Below are 20,974 nucleotides of genomic sequence, written 5' to 3'. Positions count from 1 at the left end.
TTTTATTTCAAAACCTTTCCTCCTGAGAAGAGCATTTTGTATCAATGCAAGATAAATATTACTAACCCCTCATTACAGTGCTTCAGAATATACCATATTCTTCAAGGACTTGCCTGGTGTGAATGCAACTTAGTTTAGTCCTTCAAATGAAGAAAATGTATATCGAAGGACAGGACATTACAATGGGATCTTCAGAACCTTTCCCATTTCAGCTTTTGTGCACATACCACTGCAATTTTATTCATTGTCTTACTGCAATGATGTTAATTACTTGCAAATGTTAATAGAAATGATTTTCACAAGACTATTGTAATCTATTCATTAATATTCTTTCAAATGTTCCCAGCCTCAACAATTTGGCCAATTAATTGTCAGCAGAATGGGTGTACTGAAAAACAGCTTGGTAGTTTTTTTTAACTGATTCTGCAAAAATAATGATCAATGGACTGCTATTTCTCATCAAAGCTACTTTTCTGTGTCCCATCTAATCAGGTTTTGAAATAATTCCTAAATACCTTCTATGAGGCTAATCCCTGGTTAATTCTCATTACCAGGGTGTCTTGTGGTTTTGGGTTCTGGTTCTGGCACAAGAAGGTGCTGCAGGTTTTAGTTTACTCTCAATCAAATGGAGATGGATTTGTTGATGCTAATCCTAGTCTCCACCACTGAACCAATGCCCATTGGTGTAAAGGACAGTATCTCTTTGTAAAAGGCAATCTTTACTTTCAAGACCTTGCAGGCTGCACTTCTGAACACTTCACCAATGCTAAAGAACTCCTACTCAGAGCATTGCTATGTAATGTGAAACAAGCTTGTCCCCCTTTCTTGAAGTACAGTCAAAGGAAGAGAAGAACTGCTCAAGATCACACAGGTGGTCTGTGGCAGAGCCACCCATGGAACCAAGTCCAGTCTCACTGGGCTCTTCTCCCACGACCACCCTTCCTGAAGGTCAAGACAAAGATACCTTTTTATAGCTATATTAGAGGGACTAATTGTGAAAATACTTGTTGGCATTACAGCTGGCTCAACCATTGCTAGAGCTCTACCAAGCTCATTTACATGACACAAAAATCAATATTGAAGACAGCTGAATAGTTAACCAACAGAGCTGTTCTAGCATCCAGAGAGTTATCTAATGCATCTATCACCGTAACATCTAATAAAACAAAAAACACAAGACCACATTAAAAAACACCACCTGAAATGTGTTTTAAATCATAATCAGTTTCCAATCAAAAGGAAACAGGCTCACCTCCAGTAGACAAGCACAGCAATGAGAAGAATGAGGCACACGAAGGTCAGTGCTGAGACCACAATAAGCGGGATGATCCATTCCATTTTACCAGGAGAAGGTCTCGTGGCCATGCTGGAGCTGTTCTTGTCAGCTGTGTGTTAAAACACATAACAAAAACAATCACTAAATAGAAAAAGAATTACTGTATGGAAGAATGTGTAAGCAAAACAAATAGCTTGTCCGTTTTACATGGTATGAGTAAACAGAGCAAAGATCTTCTAACTGCAGGGTGGGACTCCATTTGTCTTTAGTCTGAGACATGAGAGCACAAAAGTATGGTGTTTATTGCCACATATGGCTTGGATTTTACTACTGCCTGTAATTACAGTCTCATAGACAATTTAGGACTCTATCGTGCAAGCACCTATTATCAGATGTGGAGTACTCCACCGAGTCATTTCACCACAGTAACAAAGTAAACGCTTTGCTCGGTCATCAGTGTTTGCAGATAAATGCACTCTGTTTCTCAACACTACAGGACAGCCCTGTTTGCAAAGCTCAGTGTAATACTTTGCTTCAGAAATAAATTTCTTGGTAACTATCTTAAAATAAAAAATCCTCAACATGTTGGGTGTCATGTCACATCATTTGCAGAATTGTCACAATCTGGTGAGTTACTGCATACGAAAGCACTTTTCAGCATATGGATTGTCAAGATGGATGGATGAATGAATGTTGTAACTGACAGAAGAAATCATTATGCCACAGCTTTTGAACAAAGTTAAAGTTGGTCAATATCCTGAGATCTGGCCGAGTAACTCCGTTTCACTTTTCGCTTGACACCTCGTTAAAATTACTGTATCATATATCAGATGAATATCTAGAGGTTCTGCGAGTACTGGAGCCAATGAACATAGACACTGTATCAATGTATTTCAAGAGACACCTAATTTGTGCAAATTCATGTAGACTCGACGAATAAATTGTTTTAGACAGAATGATAAAAGAAAAATACAGAAGCTGATTCTGCATCTTACTCATGTTTCCTAACAAACAGGCGGTAGTTGATCAATACCTGTCAACAGGACGTAATTGGAAAGGATTAGGGTAAACAGCTTCAGATTTCATTGAGCATTGAAACGTACGCACTTGACTTCTACTTTTTAGCCTACGTGAGTCTTTCCTTACCAATGTGCTTCCTTGCCCTCATTCAGTATTATATTATCATATCTTCTGAAACTGCTGCAAATCCTACCAGAAGAACATAATTGCCTTTTCACCATAGGCAGGCAAAACACAGATAATTGGAAGTCACCAGATGTCACATAATATGAAGTCATACTCTATTTTAATAGCATTTAGATTATACTCTTCCATAGGCAGGAGTAAAATTCAACTAACATGGAAGTAAAGGTTAATTGTAAATGCTTTTGCCTGACTGCTGAAAACAGAGCAAGGCTGCAGGCTGCTGCAAGCCCAGCAAGAAATCTTTCTAGTTTTAAGAACTAGGCTGATGGAGGTAATGCCCTTTAGCAAGCAGCCTAAATGAGGTGCTAATCAGAGGGATGTTTGGGGGAAGTGAACGTGCACTGAGTATAGAACTGATCAAAAGAGATGAGTAGCCAGTTGTCTCCAACTTCGGTAAGAAAGGCTACCAAGGTTACCAACGGTGCCACTTTGCAGAATAAGCACACCAACGTTGTACCTCCAGCACGTGGTGAGCTTTCATCTTCACAGCATACCAATAATATACAACATCCCATTTTTAAGATAGGTCTTTAATTTCCTTGACTAGCAAAGAATAAGGAAAAGAACAACCCCAAAATTAGAGCAAAGGTTTATTCTCTGTATTTGCCAAACTTGCAAAAATCATAAGCCCTGAGGCATCAGTTTTTATCAGTGCATTTCAAATCAATTAGCAGCGTGAAAAAATTAAGCCTGTGAGGTAAGTGTTACTAATCAGAATGGTAAAGGGGACAAAGCAAAAAACCATGCAATGTAATAAAACTTCAGAGGAGAGCCAAATAGCCCCCCCACCCTACATCCATCAGGGTGTTGCTTCATTTCTCTCCAAGGACAGTATTCTGTTTAGTTTCACCTCCACATATTTCAACACAAAAACATATGTTTCTGTTTGCATGGGAAGAAAATTAAATTCCATTGTAAGCACAGCATGGGCTAGAGTCCCAATGCACACTATTAAATTCTGCAGTGCTCACGACGCTCCTCTTACTCAGTCTACTGTGGAGAACACATTTATCTGACCCTGCCAACTCCCTATATCACAGATGTGAGGATAAGAAAGCATCCAGTATGCTGAGTGCCAGAATAGCAAATGCCACTCCCGCATGCTGATGGCTGGCCCCGAAATTCCAGTAGGGAATGCCCAAGCAGTGATGTGCTTCAGAAAAAAAAGAGACCATTCCCGTGCTGGCTTTGAAGAAAAAGTCTTAGGTGTTTTCCACTGCTTAAGTAAAGTGTTGAGAGAGCTTAAACAAACCCATGCCAACAAAAATTGTACTAGAATGACAGCTGGGGCCGGAAGTACAGCAGTGCAGCTGGAGTGCTGGCGCCTGCCTCTTGAGCGTCATGGCAGAAGAGCCTAAGAAAAGGCAGCACACTGGATAACTTGGAAAAGGAGCTGAAGAAAATACACACCAAAAAAGGCAGATCTGGGCCTTTATAGCTTCCTGTTCTCCTATGTAACAAAATATTACAAAATAAAAAAAAGTCAGCATTTCACTCTTTTCCAAAGCAAGAATGTTGAGCCTTGGTAGTGTCAACAGCATATCCTTGTAACAGTGCCCACCATACGCTGTACTTCGGGAAGGGGGGGAAGCTTAAAAAATGGACCAGGAAACTCCATTTTTGCTAAGCAATGTAAACAGTTTCCAGTGGCATATGCCTTCGTTGAATTAATTCAGTTTGCCTTTTACTGGCTTGGAATTCATCCCAGTAGGAAGGAATAAAAATTATTACAGCATATCTGTTTCAGGAGGTCCCACACAATACAAGCCCTGGCACTGCTAAATCCACTCCTGCGTCTGGAAAAATCCGTAACTCCTGTGAACCACCCATTCAGCAGTTCCACCCAGGCCCTGGATGGATGAGGCCCTGGCACAGAAAGTATTAGAGGGCATTAGGCATCGAGGGAGGCTTTGGCAGCGCAACTCTTGCACAAAGGTCAAGGCAAGCAAAGGGCATTCTACAATTTGTGAAATGTACTGTTTTTCTGCGTATTCTTCGTAATTGGTTCCTGAGAATAGAAACATGTTTATTTCCCTTAAGTTACACTGCTTTCTATAATAAGCAAGCATAGCTGTAATATATAACTTATCTACCTTTATCATCCCTCGCCATTGCACAAACCGCCAGGACAAAGTTCTGTTTGTTGTACCGTTACAGATACCGTTAACTACGACAACACGCGTGTTCTGCAGGCCAAAAGAAAACCCCCACTGCTGGACTGCCTCAGACCATCCGGTCTCTTAAAAGAAAGTCACCTGCTCATCTTTCCTTTGAGCAAATGAAATTATGGACTTATACAAAAGTATCAATTAATTCTGGAAAATAGTATCGGCCATATTATTAAATGATGAAAAGGCAAACCCATGTTTTTAAAAAAAGTATTATCTTTGATACAAGCTCATGCCATTGTGCAGCTATTTTCTCCCTATTTCTTTAAAGGCATTCCTGCAGTAGTCATACTTAAAACAGGCTGTGCACAACTAAGCATGACTTTTCGTTGTTTTGTAAACAGATGCCAATCATTTTTAATCCTGATGTCAGATATCTGAAATTCATACTGTTTGCAAACATCAAATAATTCAATTATTTCATTTTCAATCCATTCTGCTGTTTGCTCCTGCAAGTTACCATGCAAAATGGCTCAAGTGCCACATGAAAATACAGCTTAATAATCCTTGCCACGTATGGAGAAAGAAAGAATTACACAGATGTTTAATTATCTTAATGAGGTTATCCCCAAAAGGCTTTTGTAACCTCAGACCTGGCAAAGACTGCTCTAAACCAAAATTCAGTCTCTGCTAAAAGCGTACACCAGGCTTGAAATTTAACCCTGCACATCACAATCTCTCTACAAAGCCCTCTCGTGGGAGGAACTTGGCAGAAGCAGGTGAGCGCGGAGGGATGGGAGGACCTGGCCGAAGTTGGGATCAAGGGCCAATCCCATGTCTCTGTTCTCAGTCCCAGCTCATGACTCAGGCAAAGCACCAACCGGACTTCTATTGCTGTGCTCACAACAACCCATTTGTTATCCCCTGTCAAATACAAAGGATCTGTTTAACTGTCCGGCACAACAAACCAAAATTCTGTGGGATAATACCTGCTCTAGCCTGATTAAACGGAATCATGCTCTTTTTTTTTTTTCCCCTCTTTTTTTTCTTTTTTTTTTTTGGTAGAGCATCATTCTAATTGCTGTTTTTCTAATTTTCAGGTTTCAGAGTCATGGACAATGCTGAGCAGCTGCGTGTGTAACAGTTGCAGATCAAAGGTACAATTAGTCTACTGTGGGCACCAAAACAGAGAAAAGGATGATCAGGAAAATGAAAGAGGAGAACGCAAGCAAGCGTTCAGTGACAGAAGAAAATCATTAGCATTGGCCGATACCACTAGACAAGAAGAGGCCAATGCCATTTGGAAAATAATGACATGGCCTCAGGAGAGGTGTGTGTGTATGTGCGTGTGAAATAAGCACTAAAAGAAAATGAGCCTTGCTATACTAATTGGCCTCGCACTTTCCCTGTAATTTCTCATGTGTTCCCTGTTCTCCTCTAATCATCCACACTCGTGAGTACTTCCCCATTCAGTTATCTCCTTACAACTGCTAATTTGATGCTATATAATTAATTTTACAAGTGTACATTGTTATGAAACAATTTTCTACTCTTTAAAATGATTAAACTTTCTACTCACAAAAACATTTTTGAAACCTTGACAGCTTTTTAAAAACTGCTTTCCTGGAGAAAAGAAAGATGCATTCAAAAAAGTTTCTGCCCTCTGTGGGACACAGTAAGCTGCAGGGGTTCTTTCTGCTCACTTTGGAAGTGGCCTTCACCCTCTTTTAACTGTCCTGATGCTCAGGAATGCTTTCAGACGCTTCTGGCAATGTCCTCTTGGCTTCGCGAGTCATTGTCTTGATTTCAGGTTTACCTTGTTATGGAAAACCTTTAAGGCTCTTTCTTACAGGAAGAGGTCTTGCTTATGTCTGGAGTTTCACTGAACTCAACTCCTTGCATGAGCTACGTCAGGTGTGTCTGTATGAACTGCAAATTTCCATATTACTGTGGAAAACAATTAAGATGAAGCAACTAGTCTTAGGCTTTGTGCTAGTGTTTGATTGATTCAATTCACCAGCTGTGGGTTTTGCTGGCATGTGTCTTTGGTAACCTAGATCCAGGCTGGAGGAAAGCTCCTTCTCCTGCATTCCCAAGAGTCTTCTCACAGGGGTAGCACTCCTAACAGGCCAGCCAGGCCTTACTTAGACACATCTGGTAAAACACTTGGGCAAGTTCCAGGTTAGGTAGACCTCAGCTATCCACTGCAGAAGCTTGGTGACACGAGATGCAAAGAAAAGAAGGACTTGCCTGAAGAGACTTAGAAGGACGAGGTCCTCACATCTGGTATAAAGAGATTCAGACTGAAAGCCTCTGTCCCAAAGCCAGTAAGAAACATCTTAAAATGTTCTCAGAGTTTAAAAACACTGACGCTTCCCAATGTCTGGACAGGGAGTCACCAGGTTTGTGACCAACCTAACTTCTTCCACCTGGAGGTCAAGGACAGGGAATGAACCTCTAGCCCAAGGAAAATGGCACAAATGGGCCCTTCTTCATCTCTGAATAACCATTCCCAGCCCTTTTGCTGCTGAGTGTCCTCTTCAGTGCACTGAGGGGCCTGGGAGAGGCTTGTCTGGGAAGTTGAATATATGGTACAGTTCCTTCTTCCCATCCCGGGTATGTCACCAGAAGTTTGACTAAGATTTAACTAAGGTTAATTTGGGTGAAACAGGCAACTCTTTCACTTATCTTTTCCCCCAGCTAACATGTGCTGGTTATTTCAGATGTCATTTCCTACACATGGAAGCCATTTTTGTAAGACACAGCGATCTTAGTAAGTTGTCCTCCCTCCATATATAAGCATGGAAAACCTAATTTGCAGAGTCCTTTCAAGACTGATCGTCTTTGCGTGCAGTCTTCAGGCAGGGTCACTTCGAGCCTCCAAGCGTGCAAGTGAGCAGAGCTCTTGAAAGAGGCTGTGTAGTAGGGGGCAAAGCTGTATTGAACCACTTTCAGTAATAGTTCTCTGCATGCTAAAGAGACAGAAATCACTACAGACTAAGGGGATACAATTCACGATAACCATCAAGCACTTCTTAGCAATATTAACAATACTTCCCCATCTCATTGATTTTCATCTTTTTCATCTTAACTTCACCACGGAATAAAAACCAATCTAATAACAATCCCTTTGTCATGAATTAAGAAACATGACCAACTATCCATCTTTCCTCCAATTTATTAGGCTGAGAATAAGCCATGAGGCCCTTTCTAGGTCTTATATAAGGGACATTGTCCTTGGGCCATCCAAGGAACTGGCACATGAGAAACAGAGAAGCAGAAGGCAGGAAGAACCAAAGACAACTATTTCAGAGGCAGGTTTACCCAGGCAGATTGAATTGCTGGGGTTCGAACCTAAATGGTGCTGAATGCTTTCTCCCAACATTGCAAAGCATGGCTAGGATAAGTTCCCTCCTTCCTAATAAAAAGGTGATTAGGGCAAGTGGCATGTTGAAAGCTGCCTGACAGGCACCTCAGATCATATTCAGTGGGAGCGCTGGACTTTGAAGAAGATTTCCAGTTGAGGAGTAAGAAAAACAGCAGGGTATTTTAAAAAAATAGGCACAACCTGGTGCAGGTTTCTTGGCTTCTGCATTGTTAATCTGTTCGCTTACAGAACAGTTATGATTCACAGCATTAGAGTCAGGTCAGCATTTCTGTAAAAAATGTTATTAAAGATTGGATTCAGCTTTGTTTTTTAAATTTGTTCTGAGCTATAACTGAGTGCACAATGTCTGCATTTTTGTGCTTACAAATGTAGGGAAAAATAAATATGTAAGGTTTTTTCACAGTACGCGTACTCTAGAACAGCTTTGATGGAAAAACGAAATTACAAAACAGTCTATAGATTAGCAAAATAAACAATAACGCTAAAAAAAACCTGAACAAAAAAATGTGCACTATCTTATAAATGTTGTGGTAATACACATAATCACTCAGATAAACTTGTCGCCGTATCTAAATCTCAGTCCTTACTCTGCAAATAAATCCATACACATGTACTCCATTTGCTCCTTGCAGTTATAAGATCCGTTTTCCTCACCAGTGCCTGGAGCTCCCCAAGCAGGAACAAGTGCATATGCACTGGACTTTCTGCACAGCGAGTTGGGAACACCATGAGATACCTGTTTGCATAGGCCTGTGCAGCAAATCCTGACCACACAGGGCTTGGTGCACATGCAGATCACCTGGGCATGCTTCCAAAAGGTCGTATTTGCAGTGTACGTACTGTGGAGTTGGTACATACATCCAGAGTTGGCGTGTACAAGAGCATCAGTAATTCTCATCAGGACAAACATGGAAAATACGTGAACACTGCCTGGAAAAAAAGGTAACCCTAGCGCAAAAGGTGCCTTGCCTTGGAAGATCAGAGCATGTAGGTTTTGTGGTGAGAAATAAACAAGCGATGATCCTGTATTTGGGAGACTATCTCAAAGCCCAATCAGGGAGAATCCTGCAGATAAACTAAATTAGCTTACAGCATATATAGCAACCTTCCCATGAAACACCAGCTCGGCACAGCAACCGCTCTTCCAAATTAATTTCACAGCTATAGTTCGCTGCATTCTCCTCTCTTTTTTTTTTTTTTTTTAAAAACAAAATTCTTAATGCAGTATGTTGGGGGTTAACATTTTTCCAAATTTTCTCTTCTAGTAAGCTACAAGGACCATGAGTCTGTACCAATAACATAAAAGGATGATCCTTCCCCTCTACTCCCCCCAGTAACAATCTGTGGGTTGGGTGCTGTGAGGACCTGCCCATTGGGTGAAGCCAGGCACCACAAAAAGGTTTTATCTACTGGAAATCAGTAAGGAATCTGGACTGTGTCATTTTCCAACAGCCTCACGCTGGTAAAAACAGTTTCCCCGGAGGTCACTCACCTGGGTTAATGGTGATGAATTTGTTATCTGAGGGGTATTCCTCTGGAAACCTGTCCTCCTTTGGAGGTTTTCTTGTTGTCTCTGGTCTTCTTGGGATCTTGCCCAGGTAAAGTTCGTTGGTGAACGCTGGCGGCACTTGGGTGGAAGGGAGCGGCTGGGGCTGAGCGTCTGCTTCGGCAAAGCTCTCCTCCTCGGGACCTCCAGCCGTGGGGGCAACGTTTTGGTTTGGCTCTTCACCCGATATGGTTTTATTTCCTTCCTCCTCGGCAGTCCGGTTGGGGGAAGCCGTGGCCACATTGGGCTCTGTGCTATTGTGCGCCTCCGTGGCCGCCGTCGCCTTGTTTTTCTCCTTCTTCTCGGCATCCTTTTCTTCCTCTTCCTCATGCTCCCGCTCCCCATCCTCGCTTTCGCTCTTTTCATCCTTCTCCCCCTCCTCGGCTCCCTCGCTGTCCTTTGTCAGCGCCGAGTCCCGCTCTGGCCCCGGGGAGGCGGCGGCGGCGGCCTCGGTGGCGGCCACCACCGACCGTCCCGCCTGCTTGCTGGGGGCGGCCGCCGCGGGGAGCCGCGTGGGCCACACGCTGCTGGGGAAGGAGGAGATGCCACCACCGCTGAAGCCCAGCCCTGCCAGCAAGGTGCTGGTCACCACTGAGGCCACGGTGGCCTGACTGCCGCTGGAGGAAGGCCCCATCCCTGTGGCCATGGACACGAAGGAGAAGGGGAGCCCTGAGGAGGTCCAGGTGGAGGAGCCGGAGCTGATGGGAGCCATGTCGGCTGAGGAGGCAGGAGATGCTGTGGGCTTCAGGGGGTCACCGGCAGCAGAGGGGAAGAAAACACAGTAGAGAGCATCAGCAGGGGCCCGAAGCTACCTGGGGTCATTTTTCTTTTGCTTTTCCCTCCCTTTCCACACACATGCCATTCTGGTTGCTATTGTCTTAAAAAGAGAGACTTACGCCACCTGGATGCAGGGCCGAGTCAGGAACGGGACATGCCACAGAGCTACATGGCAAACCACAAAGGGAGGAAACCTCCCTGCATTCACCCTTTCCAAACGATCATTATCATCAAAACCCTCTTTATTCTTATCTTTATTTTACAGTGGGACCTCCTCCACCCACGTCACTGGTGACTTGTGAGTAACGTTTCCTCTCAGGGGTGAGGAGGATGTAAAGGAGTTTAAGGAGTTTAGCTGCATTACTCACAGTGCTTTAATCCTCAGAATATAGAAGTTTAAAAATACAGTGTTACGTAAGGGCCATCCCAAAATAAGGGCTGTGCTGCCAACGTGAGCATCCGTGGCTGGTGGGTCTGCTCTGACAGGGAACTCTGGCTCTTCCCACACACATTGTGAGAGCCGCAAATGGTACTATTTTTATTTCCTTAATTTACCCATCAGCATCATTCTCCTAAGGACTGGTGCTGCAGTGAGGCATCGCTCTCATTAGAAAAGACCTGCTGCACGGCCAGCTGGGCACTCGTGAAGGACTTGGAGAGGATCAGGAGCCCTTCGGCAAGTCACCACGACCTCTACCAGGACCACGAGGCTGTGGCACCCAGCGGGGGACTCAGCCTTCCCCATCCACAGGGCTCTCCCTGGCCTCCACCAGCGACCCAGAGCCAGGGCTGGCACTGTCCGTTTCCCTCGGGGAGCCGAGAGGAAGCAGGGAATGAACCACGGACTTTGCACCCTCTGCACCCTGCCAGCGTTATTCTAACATCAACCCAGTGCACGTGTGCTCGCACATGGGTCTCTGTGCACGCAGGCGTATGCTCTACCAGAAGTAAAAAGCTTGGTATATACTTAAAAAACTAGACAAGTCATTCCCCTTCCTGAATTACATGTGGAAAAAGACACTGAACTGAGTTGGCTAAGGACAAGGAGTAATTCTGTGGAAGAGCCAGGGTCAGCAGTTCTGCCCAGACAACCTGACCGAGCTCCCTCTCTGACTTACTGAAAAATGTCTCATGTTACTGAATTCATCAGCAAGAGGAGCATTAGCTGGAAAGGAACGCATCAGACAAGGACAAACAAGGGTTAAATAGGTGCTACTGAACATTGAACAAAACTGTAACATGTTTATTTTTGGAACTAAAATTTATAACTTAACAGTATTTCTGCATCTCTGCAATTCCCAGTTTCGGTCAGGCCCTGTAGTTGAAATGCTGCAGCAAACCAAGAAAGGCTGCTTTCTCCGGTTATTTTTGACCAGCTGCAATCATAGAGAACCTGAGATCTCAGAAGAAAACCTGTGCTTCAGAGATTTCAAGCCAAAACTTTAAATAAGCATCTAAACTTCTGGATACTTATCAGTGTGAACCCCTAAGGCACTGTGAGATTTGCTTTTCACTGGCATGTGCAGTCTCAAAGCTGGACTGAGTATTAAAATTTGACAGCAGATTTTATATGTCTAGAATACCTCTATACATCATTAAACAAACATTAATCATTCAAATTCAAGCTTTGTATGTGTTATTTGCTTACTAGGGAGTATATCAAACTGGAACAGAATAAAACCAGAAGCAATGTACTTAAAGTAAATTCAATAATATAAATTCAGTCCATAAATTTGTCTGAACAATTCAGTATACTGAATGCCAAGAAACTTAGGTTATGGATAGTTTATGTTAAATAACGTAATAAGGTGCTTTCAAAACTGAAACAGTGTATTCGAGTTTTACTGTAAATGTATCAACATTTCTGATTCTGGAATACAAAAGTCAGCTTCAGTGAGTTGCTACAGTCTCACCTGAATTAAAATTAAAACAAAGAGCACGTTAAGGCTTTATTCACACAATAGCAGGTATCCTTAAAGCACTGGAAGAGCAAAGATGCTGTGTGTGAAGCCTTATTGCTGTTGCATATATTTCTGGTCATACAGTTAGTAAAAGAAATTAAATTTATTTCCACAGTTGTCATTAAGATTACAAATCCTCTCTAAATGGGTCGAATACAAATTTGGGAAGATTTTTTAACACCCAATTCTCCAGTTGTCAAAGCCTCTCGGGGCATGCCGCTGGAAAACCGAACCCCTTCCAATATTTTAGCCATGTGTTAAAACCTTTGGGGGTGGCTCTGACGACCCCCCCCCCACCCCAGGAAGGCCGGGTCCTGCCGCCGATGTACAACCCCGTGCTGCCACCTGGTGGGAACGTCGCCCCCCATTACCGCCCCCCCCCCCCAGCGCTCCGCAGGGATTTACGGCCACGACTTACCACTCCTGTTTTCACAATTCTGGTCCCCTCGAAAATTCGAGTAGTGTTAGCTGAGAAATAAAGAACGAGAGCGTGTCAGCGGACTGGGAAGGGAGGCATCGGTAAAATTGCTAAACGATTGCTGAACATATTGCTAGTACAAAACGCGGATGCAGGTCTCAGTTTGGATAAAAGCAACTCGGCTCGTTTGGTGTTACTCACCTTACTTTGTACTTGTGTCTAAAGACAGGTTTGTTTTGTCTTTAATTACTCGGGCCTGGCAATGCCGGTTTAAGTGCACTGTCAGAAAACGCATGCTCTCCTTCAAACCGGAGCTGGACGAAATGTCCTGACTTACACAGGAAGCAAGAGCAGCTGACGATAATAGTTTTTTCTGCCCTTATGATAACATCATCATTATTTATTGTTATTTATCTCAACTACAACTATAATCAGCCTCCTAAGCATGTTTTGAAAGCTCAAGTGGATTCTTTTTCTAGGTTAGCTCTTGAGTCCCGCCAAAGATTAGAAGAACAACTTTTTGGGGAGACATGGAAGGAAACACATCATCTGCTCCCATTGCAGATGTGTATATCACTTCCACTGATATATTGGGCTGGAGTACCCAAAGAGTATCTGGAAAAACTGTCAATAATGATTTACTCTTAACTTTAATTAAATAGGTATCATGGTCAAATTTCGAAGAATTTTTCCATTCTATTATCTGCGGAAGAGGCCATAAGCAGTAATACACAACTTTCTGACTTCTGGCTGGCACTTAAAGTGAAGTCCAAAACACTATGCTGAGACACTATGCAACTGAGAGCTACACATGAGATGTTGCTTGGATAGGACATTTCCTGTCCAAACCCTGCTTTCTCTGCAATGCTGCTAAAACTGTGGCATGATACCGCAACAGACCTAAATTGTGTCCACAGCTTGATATCCTTCAGATGCTAAGTGCTAACAGAGTAGGATTAAAACCTCCACGTTTTCTGAAAAGCACACTGAAAAATGCCTCTATTATTCTGTTCCGTATACAGCATCAGACCCAAGTGACTTAACTCTTTGCTTCATCTTAAGGATTTAAATTTTTAACTCTCTGCTTGTTTTGTTCTTCCATTACCCATTCTGAGGTTTATAGATCTGTAAACTGGAGTGGGAGGGAGTGCTCTCAGCAGAGGTGAATTTTGCCCTAGTTAATAAAAGAAGTAGTAATAAAATTCCCAGGAAGGAGCAAAACTTCAGCACTTAAAAAAAAACCACAAAAAGCGTCAAGTTGTCCTACCAAATCTCAGCTTTGCCAGATTTCTCCAATAAACTTAAAAGGAAGTCCATGACAAATGACAGCTTAGCATCCAGTTCTTTTGCTTTCATTTACATATGTATGTTTTGGAAATCACTGAGGTTGCGTGCATGGTAAAACCTGAACATCTCCACATGTGGTTGTCAAGGTAGGACTGATCTCCTTTCCTCTTTACATAAAACAGACACCGATCAGACTCACATTCTGCTATAGCTGTGCCTCTGATGCATAAGCAGTCTCTGATGAATTTGTTTTAAAAAACTAGTACCAAGAAAAGCTCTGAATTATCCTAAAACCTGATGAACCCTGCCAGCAGAGAGGTAGGCAAACCCCCATCACTAGAAACGGGACTCTGATAAAGTCACTGGCCACAATCTGAAATTAGCATTGTCTACATGCATTCAAACATCTTCTGAAATCATTCCACACCATATTGCACTCTGCAAAGAAAATGTTAAACAAACAAAGAGTCATTTAATGTAAAAATGTGTATGTGGTTTTTTTACCTTGAAAGAGCATAGTCTGGCTAAAGTCACTACGCATTTCATTTCGGCAAACTGCTTGAACTCTGAACAGATAAAGGATGTCAGGTGAGACATGGCTAATGATGGCCTTCTGTTTAAAAAAAATAGATATTATTCAGTTTTTTACCCCCACAGTACTGTCCACGATCAGTTTGAAATATATAAAGCATTGTGCTAACACAGGACATTTATGCCATGTAAGACAAACTTATTTCTACATAGAAATATCCACTGGTCCTCAGAGAGGGCAAGGCTGAAGTGATGCACCCAGACTCTGCTGACTCTGCCTGTGAGAAAGAAAGGAACACCTCCCACATCTACTCTCATGACAGTCTTCATGCCTGAAAGTCTCTGCGCTCCTCAGAAAAAACTAAACCTCAAATCATTCGACCCTACAGGAATTAAAATGAGATTTTTTGTAGGTGGAGATCCAAGTCCCAAACATGGGATAAGCTCAGAAAAGTCACTACATGTTCAAACTGACTATATATTTTGGAACAAACTGGCTATGGCAATTTGATGCTGGTGGCCTGTGTAACACGATGGCTCAGCACCCTGGGCTGGGCTGGGCTGTCCCCGCATACTCTTAGACCTGAGACACTGCCCTGCTGCCTTCCAGATACTCTTTTGTGTTGCCTTAGTCCACAATCACATCAGTTCATGTCTTACAGCAGACAGCAGCAGTAGCTGTGTGGGTCACTTGAAATACCAACGATCTCTTTAGCAAAACACTGTCCAGCTCTGTTTCAAAACGGGACAGCCCAACTGCCTCTGCCAGAACACTGAAAGCAAATTGCATTTTCCTCTGAAAAAGAGCTTCCTTCTTCTCTTGCCCCGAAAATAGACTAAGCTGTCATTGCTTTCTTAACCTCCAAGCTCTGCTGCACAGCACAGGGTCTCACTGCAATTTATTTCCAAGCTATCACTCCATCACATCCCCTGCACTTTTAATTATTTCTTTTACATAAAACAGGATGCTTTCACTGTGCCCACCTCATTTTTGCTGATTAAGGCTCTCCTCCTTATACCTGATTAAAAAAAAATCTCCCTTAAGAGTGTGAAGCTATGACAAGAGAGAGGTTACAATACATCATAACCTTGGGTGCCTTTCAATAGATTCCTTTCTGATTTTGTGAGGCACATCGTTCCCTAATGTGACCCAGATAACAATGTCTAGTGGGGAAATTGAAAATATAAATGGAAATGAAGTAAAAGAATCTTCATCTAAGGGAATAAGAGCAGTATTATTGTAGAACTGATTGAATGGGCCCAGAGGACTGTGTATTTGAAAAAAAAATACGATAACAGTCATTAGGAATAACACTCTGTGCTGCTGCATTTTTCATGTGCATATACAATTACTGATTTCATTATTCTAGAGGCTTTCTTTGATTAACAATAAACGGAGGCCTTTCAAACCTGAATATGTCACTTTGATTTTATATGGAGAGAATGTTAAAGACCAGTACAATACTTGCTTCCACTTAGACAAGAATGACAAGCAGATCAAATCCTAAATGGAGGAGATAGATCGGTGTTTCCGTCTGTGCTGGAACTGTCTTGTTCTTCCCTCTTTTTCTCCCACTGCTTGTACAGGGCCACTCCGCAAAAATCTTCTAGCTCTGACCATGCAACTCCTACTGCTGGCAGCACTTACTGCCAGAAACTGCTCCAAAGACTGCAAGGGGCTATACACAGTGAAAAGCCTGAGCCCAGGAACAGATTTTGGGGGATCGGACTTTTAATGTGAAAATCTGTGAGCTGAGCACAAGCCAAAAGGTATTCAGAGCCTAACTATTTCCCGTGCCAGCTGCTTCTCAGCAACAGTATATGAAAATGTGTCTGCAGATTTAGTCCTTTATGCACTCACATAAACTATAAATTCACACTTCAGTGTTTTGGGTAGTCTGTTAGGCAATGTTCAACTAATGCTGAACATTTTAATAGCAATTCATTGCGAGTCAAACACTAGTCTGTCTATAAGGTAACAACTGCTTTCTTCCTCTACTTTCTTCTACTGAAAAAATAACAATATAAGGATAGCTTGATACATATGTCTGGGGTTGATGCTGTGGTTTTACCAGGTCCTTGTCACTGTCCTTGGTGAAAGTCTTCTCCTTTTCATCTTCGTTTTTAGTCCAGCTATATGAGATCATGTAGTTCATGATCGGAGGGTGGTAGATGGTTTCTGGTTGGTTCCAGGTTACAAGTAACGCTGTCCTGTTCACAGGCTGCACTTTCATGTTGACTGGTGGAGTGCTGCAAGCTAAACAACAGAAGGAAAAATGTGAAGCTCTCCTAAATAACCAAGAGAAAACAAACAGGAAGAACTGTGCCTCACTCTAAGAGCCAGGTTTCTTCTTTAATGCCCTTGCCTACAGTAATAGCTTAGACTGCAATCCACTGAGACCAATGGGATTTAATACCACCTGCAGCTGCTTTCTGCTCTCCAGAGTAAAGGGAGCGAGAGAATCTATTCTCTGCAGGCAGGTTGCTTAGTTCTCGACTTATTTTCAGTCCTGACATTTGCATGTACACTTTAACTTGGTCTCTTAAGAGCTCTGCACTGGAACATTAAAGTCCAATCAACCTGAGCCCCAGCTTCCCTGGCCCACAGTCTCCTGCCATATGAAGGGGGTAAATACTCCAGTGTGCTCTGCAGGCCCTGGAAATAGTTGGAACCTCTGAAAATGTGACACTATTGGGTCAGTCAGTATTTTCCTCTTAACCTTGTACATTTTTGCACATGAGCAGAAGTTACTTTATACTCCTCTTTCTATATGTTTTCCTTCATGGATTTTCAACTCTTCGCCAGTGATGTATCACCAGCACAGGGAAGAGTGGCACTTGATGGCCCTTGGCCATCTCCTTCTCATACCAGGCAGGGGAACCCTCCAGGCAGCCTCCGAAAGCCGTGCCTTCCTAACCCTGCCTGCAGCGGGGAGGCACAAGTTACTTCTCACTCAAGCTTAAGTCGGTGGGGACGTCAGCATGGGACCAGCTTAACCAGCGGGCAAAACCACAGCTTCTGCTGACTGCAGACACCAAAACCCAAACTCCTCCAGGGAAGACCGAGCCCAGGCGCAAACCCAGCCCGTACACTTCAGGAGGAGTGGGGCGTGCACAGCCCACTCGCAGCCGCTTGAAGAAAACACTTTTCAAGCCACTGAAATGTAAAGGTCAGGGTACTAATGAAGAACACTAGATGGCACTCATACGCTATCGAAAAAATACATCATATGCTTGCCAAATATAAAGAGTTTAGATTTTTTTCCCAGCTTTAAAAATCATGTTTAAAATACACAATTCAGGACAGATTCTCACATTTTCTCTCCCAATATAAACTCTGAACCAAGAAAGATCACTTGCAATGATACCTAAACACATGTGCCGTGGCAAAGGAGCTGGTGTCTTGTGCCAGGGAAAGTCAAAGTGTCACCCAGCCTATCGCGCTGACACTGTTTGCAGAATTATTTTTCCAATACGACTTTTCCATTTAAAGGCAACACATTCAGCTTGTTTGCACTCTGCAGGTATGTGACTGCGTGTATATTTGGCCATTATTTCACTTCTAAACAGTCCTGGCAGCACTGAAAGGGAGAAATGTCTATTCCTAATGCCTGGACTTGCAGGTTGGTCATGTAGCTCTGCCGCTACATTACTGAAATAGCTACAGTCCCTAAATAACAATGATTAAATGCTGTAAACACCAATATTACCAGTACAATAGAAAAATACCTGTCAATTGTATTTATGCAGTTATAACTCACATTTTGTAGCTAGCCTGAACAAAAGAACAAATATTGCAGAAATACGCCTGGGCAGGAAAGATCTTCGGTGTTTGCGCCTGCCACAAGTGGTGACTATCTTGCGGTTTTGCAGTAGATCCTTCTGCTCAACCCAGAGGGACGATCCAGCAAAGCAAACAAACCCTGCAGTGCCTCAAATCGTTGACAAAACAAATATGAGTTTCTATTTACACTGAGTTGAAGGGACCGAAACGGCATTCTGCCGTCAATGCCACAAAGCCAGAAGCAACACCTCGGTCTGCAGCCTGCAGACCCCTTCCCTCCTGCTCCCTCCTGCTCTCTGCAGGGAGCCCACAGAGCCAGGGCAAGAAGGTGGCCAGGACCCAGCCGAGAGGGCACAGCTGAAAGTAGTCGCTGTTGTCACTATTTACAGAGCTTCATGATCCTTGGTATGCCTCTCCGTGCTCTCACCTCTTTCCGCTGAGATAGTCAGATCAATTCTCACTGACATCACTGTTTATTGATAACTGCACCAATAAATCATAACTGCCCCCTTTGAAGCCCTTTGTCATCACAGAATTACGCTTCAAAATGCCAGGCCAGCCTTTATCTCTCCACCTAATCAAATCCTATCAGAGATAGGAGCCCAGGGTGAAGGACTACCCAGACCTAAGTGTCTTATCCAGTCCTCCTCCTCCAGGAGGACAGGAAGAGATTTATATATTTAAAGTAATCATGCATCAAATTGTTTTAGAAATAATTCAACGAGGTAACCTTCACGAGAGACAGAGAGATCTACCTTAATTGCAATACCCCTCTGAACCATGGGTAGCCAGCTGTTTTTCAGACAAGGACCCCAAGCCACCCTAGGAAAAGGGGACTGTCATGTCCTCTGTTCCATGCCACTCTTTGCAGCCAGCTTTGATGCCATTCAGAATAGCTCATGCCAGTCAGAGGAGAGAAGCGGGCATTTCCCAAGGGTAAAGAGGAGACTCACAGGCTCAAAGTTAGGAGACCCTCCCTGGCCCTGCACCCCGATCCAAGAAGGTCATGAGCACTTTTAAGCAGCTGAGTGACTCCACTGACTTCACTGAGACAAGTTTTGACGAGGACAAACCTCATTCACAGCCAGCTAAAAGGAGACTGAATTTACAATACTGCTATTTCACAGTAAATATTACAAAATTTTCAGGACTTAGTATGACTTTGTTCCAATTACTCCAAGGCACATAGCAGTACCTGATGTAATTAAGTAATAACCAACCTCTCCTGTTCAGCCACTTTTTTTTTTTAACAGCTTATGAATGGGCAAAAAAGAAATCTTTTTTATAAAATGAAACATATGGTTTTATTAATTTAACCAAACCTGCTCAGGACACAGTGGAATAAAAAAACATTTGATCCAATAATTCAATTTGATGATTTAATTAAAGTGATACATAATAACATAGCAAATGTCTGAAAGGCAAGAAAAAAAGTGTAATGATTTGACCATCTATAAAACAACTGGCATTTTCCAGAGATCTCATTTTCCTTTCAATACTCTGTGTGCCCTGGATTTTTGAAAGAAGATTAAAAGAATTGCAGGCTCCTTGCTTTCGTCTGTTTTTTTTTAAATGCTAAAGAACTCTACTGATTTTGTAAAATGTGCAGTTGAAGGACAAATAGAAATGCAGAAAGAGGTTGGGACAGGGAGGCAGAAGTTTGCATCTTCCTCTGAACTGAATCAGGACACTCTACAGAGAAACACAAACTTTCACCTTTTTTTTTTTTTTTTTTAACCAGGCTAAATAAGCAAAAAAACCCCAAACCCTGTGAATTCATGATTGCTTGAGAAAGAAAAAAAAGAACTGAGACCAACAACCAGTATCATTTCACACTGAAATAGCAGATCTCGGCTATTTTTAGAAAAAAATATGACTAACGGTCTCTTTTAAATTCAGATCCTAACGGATAATAAAAATATTGAGGGGTCTTTCAGCATGTCTTTCCACGGTGCAGTGCAACACTAAGCAGAGACATACCTCAACTGGGCCTGCGTAATTCTAGTGGCACACCGAAGCCACTGCGTCCTGGCTAGCAGACCACCCGCGCCAGGACTCCTGGAGGCAGAAAAACCTCGCTGGGGCCACAGGGCTACAGCTCGGAGGCACTCGACAGGCAAGCACGACCCGGTACCCGGGGCATGCCTCGTGGCAGGCAGCGATGCCCTGAGCATGGCATGCCTCGGACCTCTCGGAGCTGAACCCCCCCTCGCCCTCCTGTCGGGGATGACCTGAACTGGGAACATGGCAAACACACTGGCTCCTGCCTTATGGAAAAGTCCTGCAGAAGCGAGAGGGTTGCACGGGTGTATCTGGAGGAAGCCCTCTGACCTGACACGGAGCAGCCTCAGCCGGCGTTTCCAGCTGTTGGCCGTGTGCGGGGCTGTCTGGGAGATTGACACAGTCTTTTCTCTGCAGATCAGCCCGCTGGGGAAGGCAGGGGGCAAGCCAGCATCTTGGCTAGCCTTGCCTTCCAGGGCTCGCTCAAGCCTGGAGAAAACCTGTTTGCCACTCGCAGACAAATGTAGCATGCTAATACAGTCCTAAGCGCTGGCCAGACCAGCCATACAGCAGAGAATTATTTTCTTCATGTTAAAAACATTCCAATGGGCTGGAACAAACAAAATTAATTTAACAACTCTGCATTCATCTCTCCCATAATTTGATTTGTATGTTGTATTTGGCTACGTAA

General features: G+C 43.2%; 1 protein-coding gene across 2 annotated transcripts in view; it reads right to left on the bottom strand.

The window, feature by feature from the left end:
- Positions 1-20,974, bottom strand: part of PTPRG (protein tyrosine phosphatase receptor type G) — a 413,686-nt gene that overhangs the window by 66,320 nt on the left and 326,392 nt on the right. For both annotated transcript variants that reach the window (XM_030043864.2, XM_030043866.2), the window contains exons 9-13: positions 16,571-16,755; positions 14,472-14,580; positions 12,681-12,730; positions 9,471-10,266; positions 1,253-1,385 (exon numbers count right to left, since the gene is read on the bottom strand). In XM_030043864.2, coding sequence (XP_029899724.1) covers positions 1,253-1,385; positions 9,471-10,266; positions 12,681-12,730; positions 14,472-14,580; positions 16,571-16,755 — 1,273 coding nt within the window. The remainder of the gene's footprint in view (positions 1-1,252; positions 1,386-9,470; positions 10,267-12,680; positions 12,731-14,471; positions 14,581-16,570; positions 16,756-20,974) is intronic.

Source organism: Aquila chrysaetos, chromosome 20 (genome assembly GCF_900496995.4).
Source record: "Aquila chrysaetos chrysaetos chromosome 20, bAquChr1.4, whole genome shotgun sequence".
Lineage (NCBI taxonomy): Eukaryota > Metazoa > Chordata > Aves > Accipitriformes > Accipitridae > Aquila > Aquila chrysaetos.
Note: the sequence above shows the minus strand (reverse complement) of the source record. Positions and strands in the feature narration are given on the sequence as shown.